Below are 20,486 nucleotides of genomic sequence, written 5' to 3' on the forward strand. Positions count from 1 at the left end.
TATATATATAGATATAGATCATCATATGTACAATGAGATGCTCACTAGAATCAGATAGGATTCTCTTTCAAAGCCCATTTCTCTTCACAATATAATTAAGTAAGTAATATTAATAGTGGTATGTGCTCGGAATTTAAAGTCAGATGGCCTGTGTGACCTGAGGGCGAGTCACTCTCTCTGTGGGAGCCTTTGCCTGCTTACTCCCAGGTCCATCTGGTTCTTGCCCTCACTTGCTCTGCTCTGCAAACTACATTTCCCAGGCACCCTACTCAGTTGGCTTCCAGATTGGCTTGGCCAATGGGAGGCAGCAGAGGGAGACTGAGAGGTGGGAGGGAGAAACCAGGGTGCTGCTCCCTGTTCTGTTTTGGGGTTGGATCTCTAGGAAGGCCTGAGTCACCTCTGTGATGGGCTCCCTACCTTCCGACCCCTGGTAACATGGCCTCCTCACTGGATCACTAGTTCCCGGCTGTTACTTACTGCCATTGCTAGTCTCTGCGTTGCCTCACCATTCCTGTTTTCCCGCTCATCCATTCAAATACCTTTGTAACTGTGCCCCATATTAAATTTCCTCTATTGAACCTGGTATGGACCATGTTTCTTGACTGATACACTCTATACGCTCATTTCCTTAGCTGTATAATGAGAGTAACACTAGTAATGGCGTTATACTGTTGTGGGGATTAACTAATTGATATATATAAAGTATGTGACACCTAGCAAGCTCTCAATTAGTGTCAGCTGACAGTATTCTTTTCCAATCTCTTTAGCTTAAGTCTCTTGGTGCATGAGGACAAGCGTGAATGAATGCTATCTTCAGTGAGAAAGAAAACATTTCAATTAAGAAATGGTTGTACACACACCCTGTCTATAAATGTGTTATTGCAGCTATTATGTAGTTGTCAGTCAAGAGTCAATGCAGCTCATTCATTCCATCAAGTTGATCGATTGTTTGAAAACCCTGCATGGACAGCAAGTTGGGTCTTCAGAGGCATTGCTAATGTCCAGTAACAAGCTAATGTCCGTCTAAGAATAGCAAATTCCCACTGTCATTCAGTCCTGTGTTCACTGGGCTAACTATGCTTTGCTCATAAAACAGGATATTCACACACGAAAACACTGATTGACCTAGCAAAGTGGTTAACTGTGATGGTGCGTACATCCCACTCCCACCCCCCTACACTTAATTTCTACAGTCTTTAAAAATACATTTAGAATGTTAAAGCTGATGGGTAGGGTAAAGCTCTACTGCGTGTCTGGTTTCCTACTCTCCTTGGCTCACCAAGTATGCTTGTAAAGTCACACCTCGCCTCTGAGCCTGCCAACTACAATGTCGCTTCCTACTGCAGAGATCCTCGAGAGCAGCGGTTCTCAACCTGTGGGTCGCGACCCCTTTGGGGGTCGAACGACCCTTTCACAGGGGTCGCCTAAGACCATCGGAAAACACATATATAATTACATATTGTTTTTGTGATTAATCACTATGCTTTAATTACATTCAATTTGTAACAGTTAAATTGGGGGTCACTACAACATGAGGAACTGTATTAAAGGGTCGAGGCATTAGAAAGGTTGAGAACCACTGCTCTAGGAGGATGCATAAGCATTTACAGCTTAACACGTTCAAAATGGAGCTTTTCGTTTTCCCTGAAAACCTGGTAATCCCTCATTTCTCTTCATCTCCGTAAATGGCATCACACTTCACCCAGTTTATAAATTAGCCAGAACCCAAGGGTATCCGTGATGCCCTCCTTCTCCTCGATACCAACATCCAGTTTATCACCAGCACTTGCTGGGTCTTCACAGACCCGGCCACTTCCCCTCATCTCCATGGCCATTCTCAGCAAAGCCACTGGCATCTCTTGCCTGGACTCTGACACTACACTCCTCGCTGGTCTCCTCGTATGTGTTTCTCCTTCCAATCCCTTCTCTGCACAGTAGCCAGTCACCTTCTAAAAATGTGGATCAGAGATTAGCCACTTGCTACAAACTCCTAAAAGGCTTCTTATTACAACTAGAATAAGATTTCTTTCCAAGATGTACAAGGCCTGGCAGAATTCATCCCTTGCCTGACTTTCTAGCCTCAGCTCTTATCACTACCGTATTCTGTTCATTCTTCTCTGACAGCTGCTGGAACCCATCTGGCCCTGGCCCTTCTGAGGGTGTTTTCATTTGCAGAGCTCCCCACCTACAACCCTCCTCCCCTGGCTCCTCCCTTGGCAGTCCTTTTAGTTCTCCAGCCATCGAGGTGAATGCCACCTCCACAAAGCAGCCTTCCCTCATCACCCTGCCTGAGGCAAGCCCCTGGCATGCCCTGGAAGGAACCCTTTTCTTTCTTCTCAGCACTAGTACCAACTTGAGGCCTCTTGTCTACCCTGTTTTCCATTTCACTGCTAGCCCATAACAGAGCGCCCAGGGCATAGCAGGCATTCCGTGAATAAAAGGTTAAATACTTGATTGAATGGAAAACATCAAGAGCCAAAATGTGAGCATCCTTGGTGTGCTAGGTAACGTAGTGGAAGAGTAGGATTCTGAAACTTTCTAGCTTAGACATGTATAATCCAAATCAGTGATGCCTAAAAAGGGCGGGGGGGGGGGGGGGGGGTTGGACTCTGTTCAGATCAAGTTTGATTATTTTCAGTGAATTATTTTACAGATAGATCTTGCCCCTAGCCTCAGATTCCTTAAAGGGATACTGAATTTTTTGTCTCTTCTTGTATTGATCGGAGGTTCTTTAGTGTTGCATTTTTAGTAACTTGCTTAAAAGGCAAATGAATAATAGGTAGCATGGAACCCAAGCACAGGAGAATTGACCACTTTTAGGGAATGAAGACTTCTGCTGGAGAGTCGAAAGCCACCATCTGCTATTACAATGACAGAATAGCCCCAGAGGACTTGTCCTCGGAATAGGGAAGGGTATTCCAGTGTCCTTTTGGGGAACTCCCACCACACTAGAGGGGGCTGTTGCACTGAGTTTGCTTACTGTTCAGAATAACTGTATATAGGTTTGATGTGGCTTTCCTTAAATTTAGGCCCAGAAGTGTACAGAATGATTATTTGTGTCCTTAAGTATAGGGTGTCCCCAAAAATGTATACACACACTTTGAATAATTATAAAGGCAATGTGTATTAAAATACAATTCATTTTTAAAATTCAGCTATCAGCTTTTAAAGTGTGTATACATTTTTGGGGGATACCCTGTATTTTTCATATGGAAAAACAAACTTCTCTTTGGGGGAGTCACTGGTCTTCATAGTCAAATCCTCCAAAGTGCACAGGATTCAAGGAAGCCATCTGCCCAAGGCCCACACCACGTACATTATATATCAAGGGTTCCTTGGGAAAGGTTGGTTACTTTTATTATATTACAAAGTCCACTGACTTGCATTACTAATGCTTATTCTACGCCTTATTCTTTCAAGGTAGAGAAATGAGAATTATTTTTCTACATTTATGTGGTATAAACAAAAAATAAACCAAACTCTAGATTTAGTTATAAACTTCTGCTTGAGACCCAACAAAATTGTGCACTTATGGAATTAGTATTAACAATTGTGTATCTAGTTAGAGAGAGAGAGAGAGAAAGATTGATTTAGAGGATGAGAGACTGGATGACCATATAGCATTTTGAGGGCATTTTTTCTTACTCTTTTGCACAACTTAGTTCTTTGATGGTTTGCAAAGCATTTCCCTATTTATGTATAAAACAGCAGAACTTACATGTAAGGGCCCACGGCATGCTGGGAAAGGTGATGAAGGAATAGGTCTCTGTGTGCTGGCGATAGAGCTGGGCAGGATTCACAGATCTGGAAGGTCATCTGTGCTCAGGGCAATGACCTTGTCTTCCAGGATCATGCAGTTAGGATTCCATTTCAGTCCTCTGACTTAAGTCCCGATCTCTTTGACAGGTAAGCCCTGCCACTTTAAGGACGATGTAATTATTTGTTATTGTGAACAATACATGGTACCAAGCAGTTTTGTTCCTATTTTGCAAATAAAAAAAACTAGAAGATGAAAGAATTTTTAACAGAGACAGATAGAAGTTAAGTACCACACAACTGAGAATAGAATTCAGAAGCCTCGACCCCTTTGTTCTGACTGTAGCACTAAGAGCCACTCCTTCCTAGAAGGTGCAAAATATCACCTACATAGTGGGAAGCAGAAAGTCTGTTTTCTTACTTTGCATGTTTTGGCTGTGTAGTACTCAATACGAAACACCGGTAAAGGGAGTGAAGAAAAACTCCCTTCGGGAATGATCGGTGGTGTGCGCGGTTCCCTCCTTTCACCCACTGTGGACGCCAAGAGGCCCTGGGGGAGGCTAAGATGTTGCCTGTCTTTCTCTCCCCAGGCCTGCTCTACGTTGGCTTCAGTGCCTGCATGTTTGGCCTCTACAGCTTCATGCCGATCGTCATAAAGAAAACCAGCGCCACTTCGGTCAACCTCTCCCTGCTCACAGCAGATTTGTACAGCCTGTTCTGTGGATTGTTCCTCTTCAACTACAAGGTAAGTTGAATCAGTGCTGCTCTGAGAAGACACCTGGTAGGGGATTAGCCTTCCAGGGCAGACAGGTAGGGCTCCCCTGCTGTGGAATGCCCTGATTTATATAGGAAGGTAGGAATGAAACTGTGTGCTAACCCCTGTGATCTGGGTGTTTACATTTCAACTATGAGACAGAGGCAATATTTTGTCATTAGAGACCAGTAACTACAGGCAATTGATAGTGAAAGATAAGAAACCGCCGTAGAAGAAGGACTTTCACCACTAGGGGACAATCTTTTCTGATACCGTTTCACGCAGAAGGGACTCTTTGTTCGGCCTAAAATTAGGAAGATTTGTGCAATCTCCAAACTATAAACGCAAAATCGATTTTGCCAAAGGCACTGGACAAAAAACACAGTTCCTGCAGTGTCTGTTCCCCAGACATTTTTATACCTGCAAATAAATATGAATGGAAAGTGTTAACGCACTTGTAATGCAGGTGACCTCTTGAGCAACACAGGTTTGAACTGTGTGGGCCCACTGACACGTTTTTTTTTTTTAAATAAATACATCCAATACATAATGTTTCTTCTCTTCCTTATGATTTTCTTTCCTCTAGCTTACTTTATCATAAGAATACAGTATATAATACATAAAACATACAAAATATGTGTTAACTGTTTATGATATCAGTATAGTAGGCTATCAGTTGTTAAGTTTTAGGGGAGTCAAAGTTATAAATGGATTTCAACTGTGTAGGAGGTTGGCACCCCTAATCCTTATCTCTTTTTTAAATATTTTTATTGATTTCAGAGAGGAAGGGAGAGGGAGAGAGAGAGATGAGATAGAAACATCAATGATGAGAGAGAATCATTGATTGGCTGCCTCCTGCACGCCCCCTACTGGGGATCGAGCCTGCAATCCAGGCATGTGCCCCTGACTGGAATCGAACCTGGGACCCTTTAGTCCGCAGGCCGATGCTCTGTCCACTGAGCCAAACCAGCTAGGGCCTACTCCCTATCTTGTTCAGGGGTCAACTATAGTTTCTTTACTGAAAGATTGGGGTTTGAGTAAAGGAATGCAAAGAGATATTATGAAGTATTTCCAGTTAATATATCAACCCTGAAGAAAAGAAGAAACTATTTAGCCCAAAGATGGTAGTCTTTTTGGAGATTACCCCCACCCTAACCCAAGGCAGGCATGACTACTTGGGTGGCACATGGCAGTCACATGTTATACTTTAAATGCTACACAACCTGCAACTGTTAACAATTGATCAAATTGGTATGTGAGAAGAGACCTGCTTGTCATTCTTTAACTAGGCCTGCAAGATAAGGGTCCATGGGGACTGTGACCAGTGTGACAAAGGACAAGTATGGAATATCCAAACAGATAAGACCAAATTCGTACAGGCAAAAGAAGAGGCAGACAAGAAAAGCTGTTCTGGCCACTTCTAGCCAAGTGCTTCCCCAGTCGTTTTACAGTTAACATCACCAGCACATGGGTGCGGCCAGCTGATGGGGCTTCTTGGTGGGCAGGGCATCTTCATCCAGGTCAAACTGGTCTTGGAGGTTCCGGGAGAAATGCTGATCCGGGAAGAGTATGTACTTGAGGGGAACAGAGACCAAGCAGCTGAAGTGAATAATGAGTAATATTACTGAGAGAAGCCAACGTCTTAGCCAAGAAACAGACTGAGAAGGGCAGGCAAGGATGGAAAAGAGGTCACAAACAAGAGGTGGAGAAAGTTGCTATAGCATAGACAGGAATAAAATGGACCCTGTGCCCAGTGTGGTGGCAGAAATGACAGCTTAAAGGAACTAAGACTGGACAATGTTTATACATTGCTTATACATTATTTTTTCCTGGAGAGTGCAATCTGTGTTCCCTGAACGTACGCTGGTCCTCCTAAGTGTTAAAAGTCACATGCTCTGCTCCATACGTACCCAGTTACTTTCCCGAGACCTGGGACCACCTGGCTGTGGTCTCCTCAGCGCAGCGCAGTGGCTGCCAGGTTTCTTCTCCTCTCTGCAGCTCAGCATCCACATCCTGTCCATTCCTTAAGCATGAATTCAGTTCTCAGCAAGGTTTCCTTTAATTGCCTTTATACGCTCCGGCACTAAAAAAAAAACCCTTTAATGTCCCTTGGGAAAGATGACTAAAATCTATCACTCTACTTGAGGACTGTGGTCACTTCTTGGGCAGTCCAGAGCCAGCCCAGCGCTCGGCGACCCCGACAGCAGTGCTCCTGGTGCACCAGGGGCATTTGCTAAAAATGCAGACTTGGGGGCCATGCCACTGAGCCACAGAATCACTAAGAGATATTGAAAATCTGGCTTCATTAGGGGACATGTCTCAGCGAGTCTGCACTGTTAACTGGCTCCCCTGTGAGGCCCAGGCTCTCTGAATTTGAGAACAAATACCTGAGAGATGCAGCTGCAAAGTGCTCATTTCTATTTAAGTGTGTCGCTCCTCATGCTTCCACTGAATTTTGGGTAGACCTGGGGCTCACCACACGTACGGCCATCAGGAACCAAAAAAGCCAATGAGCCAGGTAAAGTCTGATCCTCTGCAACCCGTCTTCTCTTATCACTTGTATGTTGCTATTTACCCAGGATAAGTAATTTTGCTGAAGAGGAAACCATTAGTAACCCTCATCAGGCTATCATAAGGGAAGCTGCGTTATCTGAAAATTAAATTCGTGTAGCACCAATGTGGAGGTGTAATAGATGTTTTTATTTCTTAAAGCAACATTTTTTTTTTTTTGCTATACACATACATTTCATTACTACTTAAAAGATAAATTTCTGTAAGACAGAACACAATAGGTGTTTTTTTTCTAGTTAAAATTGATTCCTGGTATCTTTATTAAAATTAAACTTTCAAGATAATAGTTGGTTCACATGCTGTTTTAAGAAATAACAGTGGGAGATCCCATTTACCCACTTACCCTTTGCACTAGTAACATCTTGCAAAACTATAGTACAATATCAGAATATTAACATTGATATGGTCAACATCTGAGCATTTCCATCCCCACAAGGGATGTTGTCTTTTTATAGCCATACCTACTTCCTCCCTTCCGCCCACTTAACCCCTGGAAACCACTAATTTATTCTCCATTTCTCTAAACGTCTCACTTCAAATATTATATGTAAATGGAATTACACAGTATATAACCTTTGCGGGGGGTTGACTTTTTTCACTCAGCATCATTCTTTGGAGATTGATCCAGGTTGTCTCAGAGATCAGTAGCTCATTTGTTTTCATGGCTGAGCGCTATTCCATGTACAAGTTGTTTGACCTTTCACCCAGTGAAGGACCTGGGTTGTTTCATCTTTGGCTGTTATAAATAAAGCTGCTGTGAACATTCACGTATAGGATCTTCCGTGAACAGAGTTTTCATTTCTCTGAGATAAACACCTAAGAGTACAATTGCTGGGCATGTGGTCCTAGCATGTTTAGTTTTATAAGAAACTACCAAACTGTTCCCAAAGTAGTCTATTGTCTTTTATTATAAAGAAATACATATTTGTGGTGATAAAGTCAGAAAATACAGATAAATGCTATTATACACTGGTACCATTTGAACAGTATATATGTATTTTTAAAATATACATATATTTCATAGTTCATATATTTTAATAAAAATTTTAATTATACTGTACCTACTGCTTTGTTACATGCTTTATTAGACTTAGCATGTATATATTTCCTTGTCACTTAATATGTCTATATCATGTGAGTCTGAATGAGCGATTCTCAACTCTGGCTACTATGCATTACAATTACCTGGACAGAATATAAAACAACCCCGCCCACCACCCACCCCAGAGAGTCCTATCTTGATTGGTTGGGAGTCTGATCCTAATTAAAAGCTCTTCAGGTGACTCATCACATATTCTAATATAAAGCCAGAGCTGAAAATCACTAATCTATAGTATTATTTTTAAAGAATACCTAGTATTCCATGGAATAGTTATACTCTAATTTATTTAACCCAGGGTTTCTCAACCATGGCACTACCGATATTCCAGACCAGACGATTGTCTGTTAGGTGGAGGGGTCTGTCCTGTGCATTGTAGGATGTTGAGTAGCATCCCTGGCCTTGACCCCACTGCCACTAGTACCCCACCTTCGTCCCCCAGTAAATAAAAAATATCTCCACACATTGCTAAATATTGAGAAACACAGATTGAACAATCCCTAAGTATTAAAATCAGTTGGCATCTCTTTGGTTTATGTAAAAAAGTAGAATTAGCTTGTGCTAAATCTTTGTTCATATCCATTGTTTCAGTGTTTTTAAAATAAATCTCCTAATTTGTTTATTTCATTGCAGACAGTATTTACAAAGCCCTGTTACTATCACAGCAACCAATATTAAGACCAGGGGTCCTCAAACTACGGCCTGCGGGCCACATGCAAATACAAATATTGTATTTGTTCCCTTTTTGTTTTTTTACTTCAAAATAAGATATGTGCAGTGTGCATAGGAATTTGTTCATAGTTTTTTTTTTAAACTATAGTCCGGCCCTCCAATGGTCTGAGGGACAGTGAACTGGCCCCCTGTTTAAAAAGTTTGAGGACCCCTGATTAAGACAGACAAATTCTATTTCTCCTCTCCCTCCAATGTCATTGTACTGACAGTTGATACCACACCACTTATTTCTTGAATCAACACTGCCTTGTTTTATGAACAGTATTTAATATCTGCAAAGAAATAAGTTAAATACTCCATTTAAATCTAAAACTTTAAAAAAAACTTTATTTTGCCTTAAACAATTTCTAAAGGCATCTTTCGAGCAATGTTTGAATCTGCAGTCAGATAGTCATTGTTTGGAAAAAACGGTTTTTTTTTTCTCCAGGGCTCAACTTGCATGCCTTGGAAATTGGCTGTGGGCTTGCTTCCCAGATGGGAGGCTCTTCGAGCTGGACAGAAGGGCAGGGCGGTTCTGAGTGGCTTGCAGGTTTCCACCACAGCCAGATGGGCCTCTCAGAAAAGTGATTTTAAATAACACCTATTGGAGGTACTTTAATGTATAAGAGAAATTTCCGGTCAGTGCAAAAATCTTGGCAAATTTTGTAAAATTTTAAAATGGTGATGTCATACGATGAGGGATGTATGTGTGTATGTTTGGTGTGTGTGTGTGTGTGTGTGTGTGTGTGTGTAGCAGTAGGAGAAGGTAGTTATATTTTTATATATCTTCTTGGGAGAAATGTCTATTTAAATTCTTTGCTAAGTTTTAATTGGGTTATTTGTCTTTTTATGATTGAGTTGTAATTTTTATTATATGTGCTGGATACTAGGCTCTTATCAGATACATAATTTGCAGATATTTTCTCACACTCTGTGGTTGTCTTTTCATTTTCTTTTTCGTGGCCTTGGAAGCACAAACGTTTTTCATTTTGATGAAGTCCAATTTATCTATCTGGTTATACTTTTAAAAACATGAAAGGAACCAAGTCAATCACACCACAGACTCTGGGCCACCAAGTCTCCCTGGTGGTTTCCGGAGCTGCCCAGTAATTAAAGATGCTATTGCCTCGCGATGCCTGCTCTGAGGGATGGTTGGAAGCCACAGCCTAAGGGAGAGAAGGTTCCATTCACGTGAGGGCATCTCTAACCACATACAGAGCACTGTGTGCAAGAGCGCTTAAGCCAGTAACCCTCAACGCTGGCTGCACATTGGAATCCACTGAAGAACTAAAAGAGTGCTGATGCTTGGGCCCCACTCTCACTGATGCCAATTGAAGTGGTCTGCGGTGCAGCTCTAAAAAACAGACTTTTATTTATTTTTTAAAAATATATTTTATTGATTTTTTACAGAGAGGAAGGGAGAGGGATAGAGAGTTAGAAACATCGATCAGCTGCCTCCTGCATACTCCCTTCTGGGGATGTGCCCGCAACCAAGGTACATGCCCTTGACCGGAATTGAACCTGGGACCCTTGAGTCCGCAGGCTGACGCTCTATCCACTGAGCCAAACCGGTTAGGGCAAAAAACCAGACTTTTAAAGGCTCCCCTGCAGCCAGAATGGAGAGCCACTGATTCAGATTTACTCCATGTGGCTGCAAGCAGGTAGGACTAGCACCACAGGGTGAAGGTTATAAGATTACAGCTACAATCAGTCATCCAAAAGTGGATAGGAGTTCCCCTGACTAGAGGAGCTGGACGAGAATGTGCAGGGACGATGTGAGGGGCCTTGCGCTCCAGTGCTGGGGGGTGACCAGTGACCTCTAAGATCCCGTGTGATTTAACTACATTCTGCAGTTATAGTTTATCCTTTCACTTAATCACGATGTCTTCACTCCAGACTACCTCCAGGTCTGGTCATAAATATCTGTAGCTTTAGGAAGGATGTTGCTTACCCAGGCAGAACTAAATGATTAAGGAAGCTCTCCTGCGCAACATTGATTATTTGCCTTTTCTCACTTTCCACCCTTGGAAAAAAATCCATTCCCTTCCCCCCCATCTGTCTACTGTCTGCCGCTCCCCTGCCTGTGGTGCTGGCTGCCATGCTGACTGGGCAATAAAGCCCACGTCCCGGGGAAGCAAATGACCCACTTTTGAAATAGACCATCTGCATTGTATAGTGTTCCTGTACTCATTTTACAAGACTTTTAAGAAGTGGTTATTTACTCCTGTTATTACCTGACCACATTATTGAATCCAGAGCAGTAAATCTATAGCAATCCGTGGAAGTTGCAGGAAAAAAAAAACTTTATTGGGCCTCAGTGACCTCTCAAACCCAAACCCAGGAAGAGATTTTTAAAAATCCTCACCCAAGGATATTTTATTTTAGAAAGAGAGAGAAACATTGCTCTGAGAGAACTAAAGGTCAGTTGCCTCCTCGTACATACCCTCACCGGCAATTGAAGCTAAAACCTAGGTATGTGGCCTGACTAGGAATCGACCCCCCAACCTTTTTGGTGTATGGCACAACGCTCCAACCCACTGAGCCACCCAGCCAGGGCCGAGATTGACATGGAAGCTTTCCAACTTGATGGTGTGTTGGCTTTTCAAGGGCAGAGCTTGACCGGTTATAAACTCTATCTTCTTATATTAATTGTACAAACACTTTTGAAATGGAAAGGGTATTAGTTTCAACTGGCTGCTGTAACAAAATTACCACATAGTTGGTGGCTTAAAACAAGACAAACTTATTACCTCACAATTCTGAGGTCAGAAATCTCACTGAAGTAAAATCAAGTGTCAGCAGAGCTGTGCGGCTTCTGGAGACCCCAGGGGAGATCTGTTCCCTTGCCTTTCTTACTTCTGGAGGCTGCCTGCCCTCCTTGGCACCTGGCCCCTTCCTCTGCCTTGAAAGCCATCAGTATAGCATCTTCCAACTTAACTCTGCTATTCCTGCTTCCCTTGTGTGGCTGGCCACCCAGGTAGTTCAGAATAATCTCCCCATCTCAAAATCCTTATTCACATCTTCGAAGTCCCTTTTATTAAGTAAGATAAAATACAGGTTCCAGGGATTTGGATGTGACCATCGTTTGGGGGCCATTACTCTGCCTACCACAGGAGAACTATTAATCACTGCAGGACAGATAATAGTACACTGGCTCGAAGCCAAGCTAGCTGGGACGTGAATGTACTCTGTAGAAGACACATCTGGGCAATGAACACATGCTCCACCTACAGTGTGCCCTGCTGATTTCCCAAATGATTTTTAAAGTAGTTGTGACTTTAACCAAAAAAAAAAAAAAAAAAAAAAACCCACACACACTAAGTTATGTGGGTAGAAAATGAATTGGGTGGGAGGATTACTTCAGTATCTACAGTGTGAAGTATGAATTCAAGCAATATGGTGTGGCAAAAAAAAAAAGGGCGTGACTGCAAAGTCAAAGGAGCCTAGATTTAAATCATGGCTACTGTTTACCCTTTAAGTAATTTGACCCAGTTTTTTTACTCCAAACTTCAAGGTGATGAGTCTTGCCTTTTGGAGTTCTTGAAGGGATTCTGAAATTTATAAATAGTGATCAAGAGTGATGAATTTCTCTGATTAAATGTGTGGTCAGGGTTAGACATCTCTATCCCCAGATTTAGGATATAAATCTAATTTTAAGATTTTGTAACTAAATGTAGCTTTTAATAATCTTGTGTGAGTTTTCTTTTATTCCTTGTTTGAAAAGGCAAAAAAGGGGGGGTTTTAAGCAGGAGAATTTAGAAAGTATGTTGTCAGTCGTTTTCAACTGAATTCCTTGATTCCTACATTGCTTATAATTTTTAGGTGGTAGCCATAAATACAAAACATTCAAGGGTTGTTAAAATGAAATAGAAATAAATTATTTCATGATATGCATTCATGTGCTGGTCATTCTTCAAGAAAAGTAGTAGCCAATCCTGAATATATGTAATATCCTCTTTAATAAAGAAAATGGCTTACTTCACACATTTTGTTATGACCTTTTCAAGGCTTAATATTGCCACCAAATTGCTGTAATAGTTAAAACTGAAAGAAACTTCCTAAGAAGAGATTATTTTTGTAGCTGTATCAAGATAAACAAGAAATTAATAGAAGGGGAAAATAAACATTGTAAGTCCAAATCCCCTTCAAACACCACTTAGGCCATTGGTTTCTATGGTTCCCCACACTGAACAGCAGGAAGCCACAGATAATAATATGTTACAGAAATAAGGGCTCCATAAAATTTATCCTCATCTACCAGAAAAATGTTTCTATTATCCATATATTCACTATTTTTTTAAAAGAGAAAGATTTCAAATTTATTTGTCCAAGAAGGCTATTTCAACTATTCTGGGTAATGTGATTCATACAATATTTTAAAGAATTCCATCTGAATGTGTTCATCAGGTACATGTTGCATGTTTTAATCTCATCTTTATACCAGATAAAAAATTTTATAATTTCTGCCAGTTACTTTTGACAAATAGTTAGGAAAGGTTCTGACATTGCCAGCTGCCTATTCCAGCAATCGGATTACATCCGGCAGGGACAGGTGTAGAGCTTCAGGTTCCACCCCCACCCTCTCTGCCGGCCACTGAAAATTATGTCCCATGTGCGCCTGTTTCTCTTACTGGTGTTGACGTTGGTGGTGGTGTTCTTGTTCTTATGAGATTTGGCAAGAAAGGCCTAGTAACTCTGGACATGGGGCTAATTTAATAACACATTAGTATGCACTAAATTTAAAAGATCATCTTCATCCGGTAAATATTTATTCTATGCCTGCTATGTGCCAGGCACTGTATTGGTGCTTAACTCTATTTATAAATAAAGATGACAAGAACACCAAGGTGGATTCGTGCAAAGGGTGAGATTCCAAACCACTGCTACTTGAATAGAGCAGCAGTCTGAAGCATCCTTACCATCTGAGTGCCCGTGCCAGAGCTTAGGCGGAGATTGCCTTCTGCGTGGACTCTTTCATTAGCCGTGGATTAGAATCTGCGGCCAGGCAGCCCAGTTGATCCTCTGTGGCAGTGAGCGAGCTCAGTAATGGGACTGCACTTGAAAAGCCAGGGCGGGCGGCCTCAGCCTGTGGCAGCTGATGAGCATAAAAGCAACATGACACATCGCATTTAGAAAAGTCCTCTCCTGAGGAGCCTCTCATATTTCTTTTTGTAAGAATGGCATCTTAGAAGGCTATGACTGTTCAGTTCCTGGTTCCTAAATATAATTATAAATGGGTGATTTTTTAAATGAATACTTAGCTTTCATGACTCTTTTCTTATTTTTTAAACTGTCACCGATGAGTAGAGGATCGGGGAAACTGGCCTCACTGAGGCCCCAAAGCATTGCACCTGAAGTATCAAGGTGATAGAGCAAGGAGTGTCTGGACTTGGTTTCCCCTGCCTGGAGACTCGGTGCAGTGTTCGGGGGGCTTCCGTCTTTCCGAACGAGGTAGGGTAAGTGTTACTAGCTTCTACAGGGGTGAAGGAATGCCTCCCACACAGCCACTCAGGAACCCGGGCTCCTTCCATTGTGCAACTCTGCCATCCTCTAGGCAGGGATCAGCACGCTATGCCTGGGAGCCAGCCCCTGTTTTCGTAGATACAGTTTTATTGGAGCACAGCCATGCCTATTTCTTTATATGTTATCCATGCCTGCTTTTGCCCTCCAACGTCTGCACTGAAGAGTTGTGATGAAGATTGTGTGACCCACAAGCCTAAACTACCTGGCCCTTTAAAAAAACGTTTGCCAGACCCTGGGCCAGGTCCTGGGCGTTCTCTCCCCTGCTGTCCATGAGACAGCCTAGCAGTGGTTCTCAACCTGTGGGCCGCAACCATCGGAAAACACATATAGCATATCAGATATTTACATTACGATTCATAACAGTAGCAAAATTACAGTTATGAAATAGCAACGAAAATAATTTTATGGTTGGGGGTCACCACAACATGAGGAACTGTATTAAAGGGTCGCGGCATTAGGAAGGTTGAGAACCACTGGTAGAGGCTGTGATGGCTGAGTCTAGACTGGTGTCCATAACCTCCACCCCATTCTGTTGGCCAGAACTCAGTCATATGGCCACACCTAATTGAAAGAAGGTTGGGAAATGTAGTCAAGCTATTTGTGCAGAAATAAAAGAAAATAGATTTAGTGAACAAAGTAGCCAGCCTCTGCCACATTAGCAATTTCCATTTGCCAGAAAATTTGAAAGGATTAGAAAAGTCGGGGACACATTTTGAGGCAAGTCTAGGATTATAGCCAGAAGCCAAAATTCCTTCTTTGTGAATTTATTCATAAATGCAACATCAAACAGGTATTTTGGAATCACATCTCAGGACAAGCTGTGAGGAAAAATGGAACGAGATAGAGCTGTTGCAGAAGTTTCTAATGGAATGGCTTGTGGTTGGACTGGGCTGCGGCCAGGAAAAACCAGCTGCCTGAAAAACCAGGAGAATGCATTGGCTGTGTTAGTCACCAGGGTGTACAGCCTGGCCCCCTCCTGCACACCAAGGCTCCCACTTCTGTCAGCAGACTGTATGGATCCCTCTACTCTGGACCAGAACAGAAATGGCCCAGCCTCACAGAAATCAGAACATCAGTTTGCTAAGATAAAGAGCAAAGGTTGGCTCAAACCATAAAGCCTGAAGTAGAGCCATCACTCTACATATCTCCAGGGGTTACCATGAATGGGAGGCTTTTTTCAACTCTGTACTTAAAGTTTTGAGAGTCTTTATTTACTACTTTCTACGAAAGATAATACTGTCTCTCCCTCACTTCCTGGTTTCTGTTGTATGTTTTTATATTATCAATTTTTAATAGTTAATTTCCATCAATATAATCCCTGTAGTCTTTAAGCCATATTTCCATACTTACTGCATTTGCTAAACCACCAGTCTCTGAAATACAGGCTCTTCTTTTCTGAGTTCCTTGTTTTTGTTTATCTCTCAGTTGCCTGGTATTGTCAGGAGGCAGGGCTTCCATGGGTGGTTGTACAGGCTGCCTACAGTGCCATTTGCCCATTGACAGGGAATATTTTCCAGCAGATGGTGGTCAAGTGCCTTGAAGAAGGGAGACTTTATAATCATTGCAGAAGTGTCATTGGCTAGTTTAGGTCTTCCAGGAAGGGTTCATAGGGGCTATATATTCCATGTCTTTGCTGTCTTGAAAACATTTCTTATATTTGTAGTCAAAGGATAACTTTCCTAGGTTACATTCTCTTTTTCTCAGAATTTTATAGCTACTGTGTTTTGTTTTGTTTAATTGAGCATCACACTCGGTTCTTTTCAATCTAATGAATGACTGGATTTTATCGTTAAGTAATTTGGGTGCTTTTTTCCCCAAAAGAGCCCAGAAGAGTCCTATCTCTGGGTTCTTTCTGTTTGAGAATGTCTCTGATATGTGTACACTTGTAGGTCAGCTTGGTCTGGGACCTGTTCCAATCCCTGGGGCACAATTTCTTGATTGCCTTGAGCTGCTCCCTCAGATAATGACAAGCCTCATTGTCCTCCTGCCTCTTTGAGAGTCTGAAGAAGAGGGAAAGGTTCTGTTCTTAAAAATGTTTCCTTGATTTTTCCCTGAGTTAGTCACCACTTAATTAGTTCTCTACAAATTGGAGACAAATCTGAAAGTATATTCACCAAAACACGAACCCAAGTCCACAGGCAGGCAGAGTTGCCCTAAGCCCGAGCCCACACCCCGAAGTTAGACCGCCTGGGTGTGAGTTTCAGCTCACTGCCTACCAAGGGCTCCCTAACTGTTTTGTGCTGGAGGCCTTCTGGCAGTCTGGGGAAGCCCAGCGATCCCTCACAGTGTTTTTAAATGTCTAACATAAAATACATAGCAAACAAAGCCAGCCGATTAAAATAATCACGGTATTTTACAATGTGATGATATAGTAACATATCAAGTCACAAGATGTAGACGCACATCTAATAAGTACCGCCATTTTGAAGCAGTGATGAGTGTAAGCAATACTGGAGAGATCTGCTGGGATTGTAGTGTGACATGCACATAGATGTGGTTTCTGTTAGCAAAAGCATCTAAGGTGCTGCTAATACCAATGTAGGTCACTGCTCACATTTATAATGAAGAAACGCCAAATGTCAGTTAGAGGTCAGTGAAGATAAAAATCCAGGGTTTTTTGTCAGGTTTGCCCTCTGAATTCTATACAGGACCCCTGATGTTGCCAGTTATACAGCCTTGTGCAGAAATTCGCTTCCCTCAACCTCTATTTCCCCATCAGCAAAATTGAGGTCACAGTAGTGGATACCATATAGCTGGTAGCATCAGGGTCCTTGTACAGAAATGAAGTAGTACACATAAATCACTGCATGTCTGGCCAGTGAACACTCAATAAATAATGCCATTAGTAAGGAGGGTAGAATTTTTAGTGCTTATATTTCATTTTCTTCACCCTTTTAAGTATTGCATAAATTATGTGTTACTAAAGCAATATATGAACATTTATTTTTATAATCATAAAACCAGAAAGCTCTTTTCAGTTCAAAAATACATAAAGTTAGCAATCTGCTCGAATAAATGGAAATCTAAATATGAATCTCTGCCATTAAAAAAATGGGACACAATTGCAACCGGACACTAATGAGAAGGTTCTAAATGGTTTATTCTCAGTTTTAATTGACAAACATGTACACGAAGAATTGAAGTGTTTGTGTCTGTTTTTATCGCTATTTTTACATAAGTTAAACTCGTCTCTCTTTGCATTGCTAAGCACTAAGGCGGTTTATACCTAGTGTTTTGTCCCATTTAAATATATTTGGGATGTGTTTTTGATTTTTAAAATAAATATACTGTAAACTATTCTGTGGGGCCTCAGACCTAGCAGTGTAGCTCAGCTATCTTTAATGTCAATGTTGGCTGCCAGTTTCACACCCAGCTCCTTTCTGATGCTCCGTGGAACCAGGCATTTGTGTACAGGAGTGGGCCTGTTTCCCACTGCTCTGTGGTGGTCCCAGCAGTTATGGATTGTATTGGAGTTTCCTTTGGTACTAATGAGTCCCACCCTTAAGTGAAAGGACTGACTTTATATAAGAATTAAGCTCCAGGTGACAGGGGTCATGCATGTCTGTTCTATGCTGGATCCCTGGTGTCTAGTACAGTGCCTGGTGTGGTAGGTGTTCATCAATTATTTATTCAATGAAAGGCTTATTTCTACAAGAAACATTTGAGGTTAAACTTTAATTTTCTAAGCTAAACATTATCTAGGAATTGTCACATAAGAAGCAAAAAAGCTTTTGATTGATGTGGACTCTGCATCTCAAGTCGATGAAACCAGCTAAAAAGCAAAAAATTTAGCTCCCACAATAGCAAGTCATTGTTTTGATTCATTCTTTGATTGAACTGATGGGTGGCTCAGGGAACATCTCAGAGGAACATGGAGGTTCAACAATAAGAATATTAGAAAAAAAAACAATTATCAAATTAACTTTCCCATAATCACATGTGTCCAGAGAAAAGAAGCCATAATACTCAGAGGCTAATTGGATAGTAAAGAAGGTTCTTTCCAAGTGACAAATCTCCTTACAGCTTGGTGATGAGGAATGGTGGCCAAAGCTGGTTAGAGAAAGAGAGACATATAGATGGTGTGGCTATCTCAGTTCATGAATGTCAAATTTAGGAGACACCTCTAGATTTTGATTTTTTAAAATGTGTTCACATACCAGTATCATAACCCAAATTTCATATTATTTTAAAGTCTTAAGACATCACATAATTTTATGTTTATAATAGGTACCAAGCTTAATTTAAAGAGGAAAAAAAGAAATTAACAGTATCATTGAATGTCTGTCACATTTTTATATCACTCCATGGACTTCAAGGATCTTGCAAGACTATTAATATATAATAATAATGATGTTGAAGATTTATTATGGGGCCAATGCTCCTTGGTGATATTCTGGAATTAAAAAGTGGGTGTTGAGGGCTACATAAGCGAAGATGGCACCTATTTATCATGTACTGAACTTCTGATATAAAAAATATTGATTAACCATTAAAATCATAATATGATTTCTTCTTTGACAGCTGCCACATCGTGGTATTCTTTGCAATAAATTACTTGTCCATTTATTTCATTTTTCTGTCTCTCCTGCCATCACCAGCTAAATGTAAATAAAGGATTCCAATACGGTTACAGGAGAGCTCATTTTTCATTTTGTCAAGGGGTTTCCCCATCCTGCAGCCATGGTAGTATTTCTTGATGATCATTCATTGCTATGAATTAAGAAAGAACAGCTTCTTAGTTCATCAATAATCCATTGAGGTTATTCCAAGATATGTTGGATTTAAGTTGAATTCTTCCTCTGTGCAATAGAGATGTAGATTGCTCTTAGAAGCTTGTAACTTTCTTTGTAGTGTCTTTATCTGGTTTTGGAATTAGGATAATACTGGCTTTGTAAAATGAGCTTGGGAGTCTCCTCCTCTTGAATTTTTTGGGATAGTTTGAGAAGGATAAGTGAGAGCTCTTCTTTGAATATTTGGTAAAATTCATTTGTGAAACCATCTTGTCCAGGACCTTTGTTTGTTGGGTGGCCCCATTTCTAATTACAACCACATGGGAGTCATGACTTCAACATACAAACTTGTGGGTAGGGGGAGAAGGCACAATTCAGTCCATAGCGCCCAGGAGCATCTATCATCTTAATATCCCTTATTTAATCAGATCTTCAAGACCTATTTCCAACTAGGGTAACTAACATTGGAAGGTTCCAGAGATTAGGATGTATTTTGTGGGGCCAGTTTTCAGCTTACCAACCAAGGAAGCAAAATAAATTGCTAACACACGTACTGGTATACTCGTGGGTTTTCCAGTGCGATATGTGCCAAGGGGGAGTAGCTGCTCAAAATTAATAAATAAGGTGAAAACAGAATAGGAATTCATAGAGATTTATGCGACTTCTGTAATTATGCATCATTGTAAGAAAACTGAACATGAATAAATCCAAACACCGAGCCCATAAGCCAGGGGTTTATCATTTGCATTGACACAAAGCCTCCCATTCCCGATGGATTGATTGTTGTGATGCTTCTTAGTAGTCAATTATATAAATGCATTTGCAGTTCAACTTGGTTCAGAAATGGCTCTTGAGAGTTTTATATCTATTTTTGCTCTAGCATTTACTCTTTGTAATGTAAAGCGAACAATAGCTGACATTTACTGGACATTTACTATGTGCCACACACTACTATTATCCTTAGTTAATTGGTGAGTGACTAGAGGTGTGGAGAGGTAAGAAACTTGTGCAAGATCACAAAAGGGATTGGAAAACAGAGATGCAATGCCAGAATTCTGACTCTAAAACCCACACTATGAACCACCACTTGATATTTCCTGGGAAATATCATTAAACACCCCATTTCTAAAACTTGCCACAGAGAGAAATTGTTATGAAAGTTTACATCAGCATCAAGAACTTGTAAAACAGATTTTCTTATCATTAATTGTATTAGGTTATTCAGAGAAACATAGCCAGAAAGATATGTGTGTGTTTATATCCATATATCTATAGAGATAGAGATTTATTTTAAGGAATTAGCTCATGCTACTGTAGAGGCTGGCAAATTCTAAACCTGAAG

General features: G+C 41.1%; 1 protein-coding gene across 2 annotated transcripts in view; it reads left to right on the top strand.

Annotated features, from left to right (window-relative positions):
• SLC35F1 (solute carrier family 35 member F1) overlaps nt 1–20,486 on the top strand; it is a 296,076-nt gene that overhangs the window by 264,322 nt on the left and 11,268 nt on the right. For both annotated transcript variants that reach the window (XM_070417551.1, XM_070417552.1), the window contains exon 7: nt 4,347–4,501. In XM_070417551.1, coding sequence (XP_070273652.1) covers nt 4,347–4,501 — 155 coding nt within the window. The remainder of the gene's footprint in view (nt 1–4,346; nt 4,502–20,486) is intronic.

The sequence above is a fragment of the Myotis yumanensis genome, unplaced genomic scaffold, assembly GCF_028538775.1.
Source record: "Myotis yumanensis isolate MYYU_CA2020_CCGP unplaced genomic scaffold, mMyoYum1.0.hap1 SCAF_6, whole genome shotgun sequence".
In the NCBI taxonomy this organism is placed as follows: Eukaryota; Metazoa; Chordata; class Mammalia; order Chiroptera; family Vespertilionidae; genus Myotis; species Myotis yumanensis.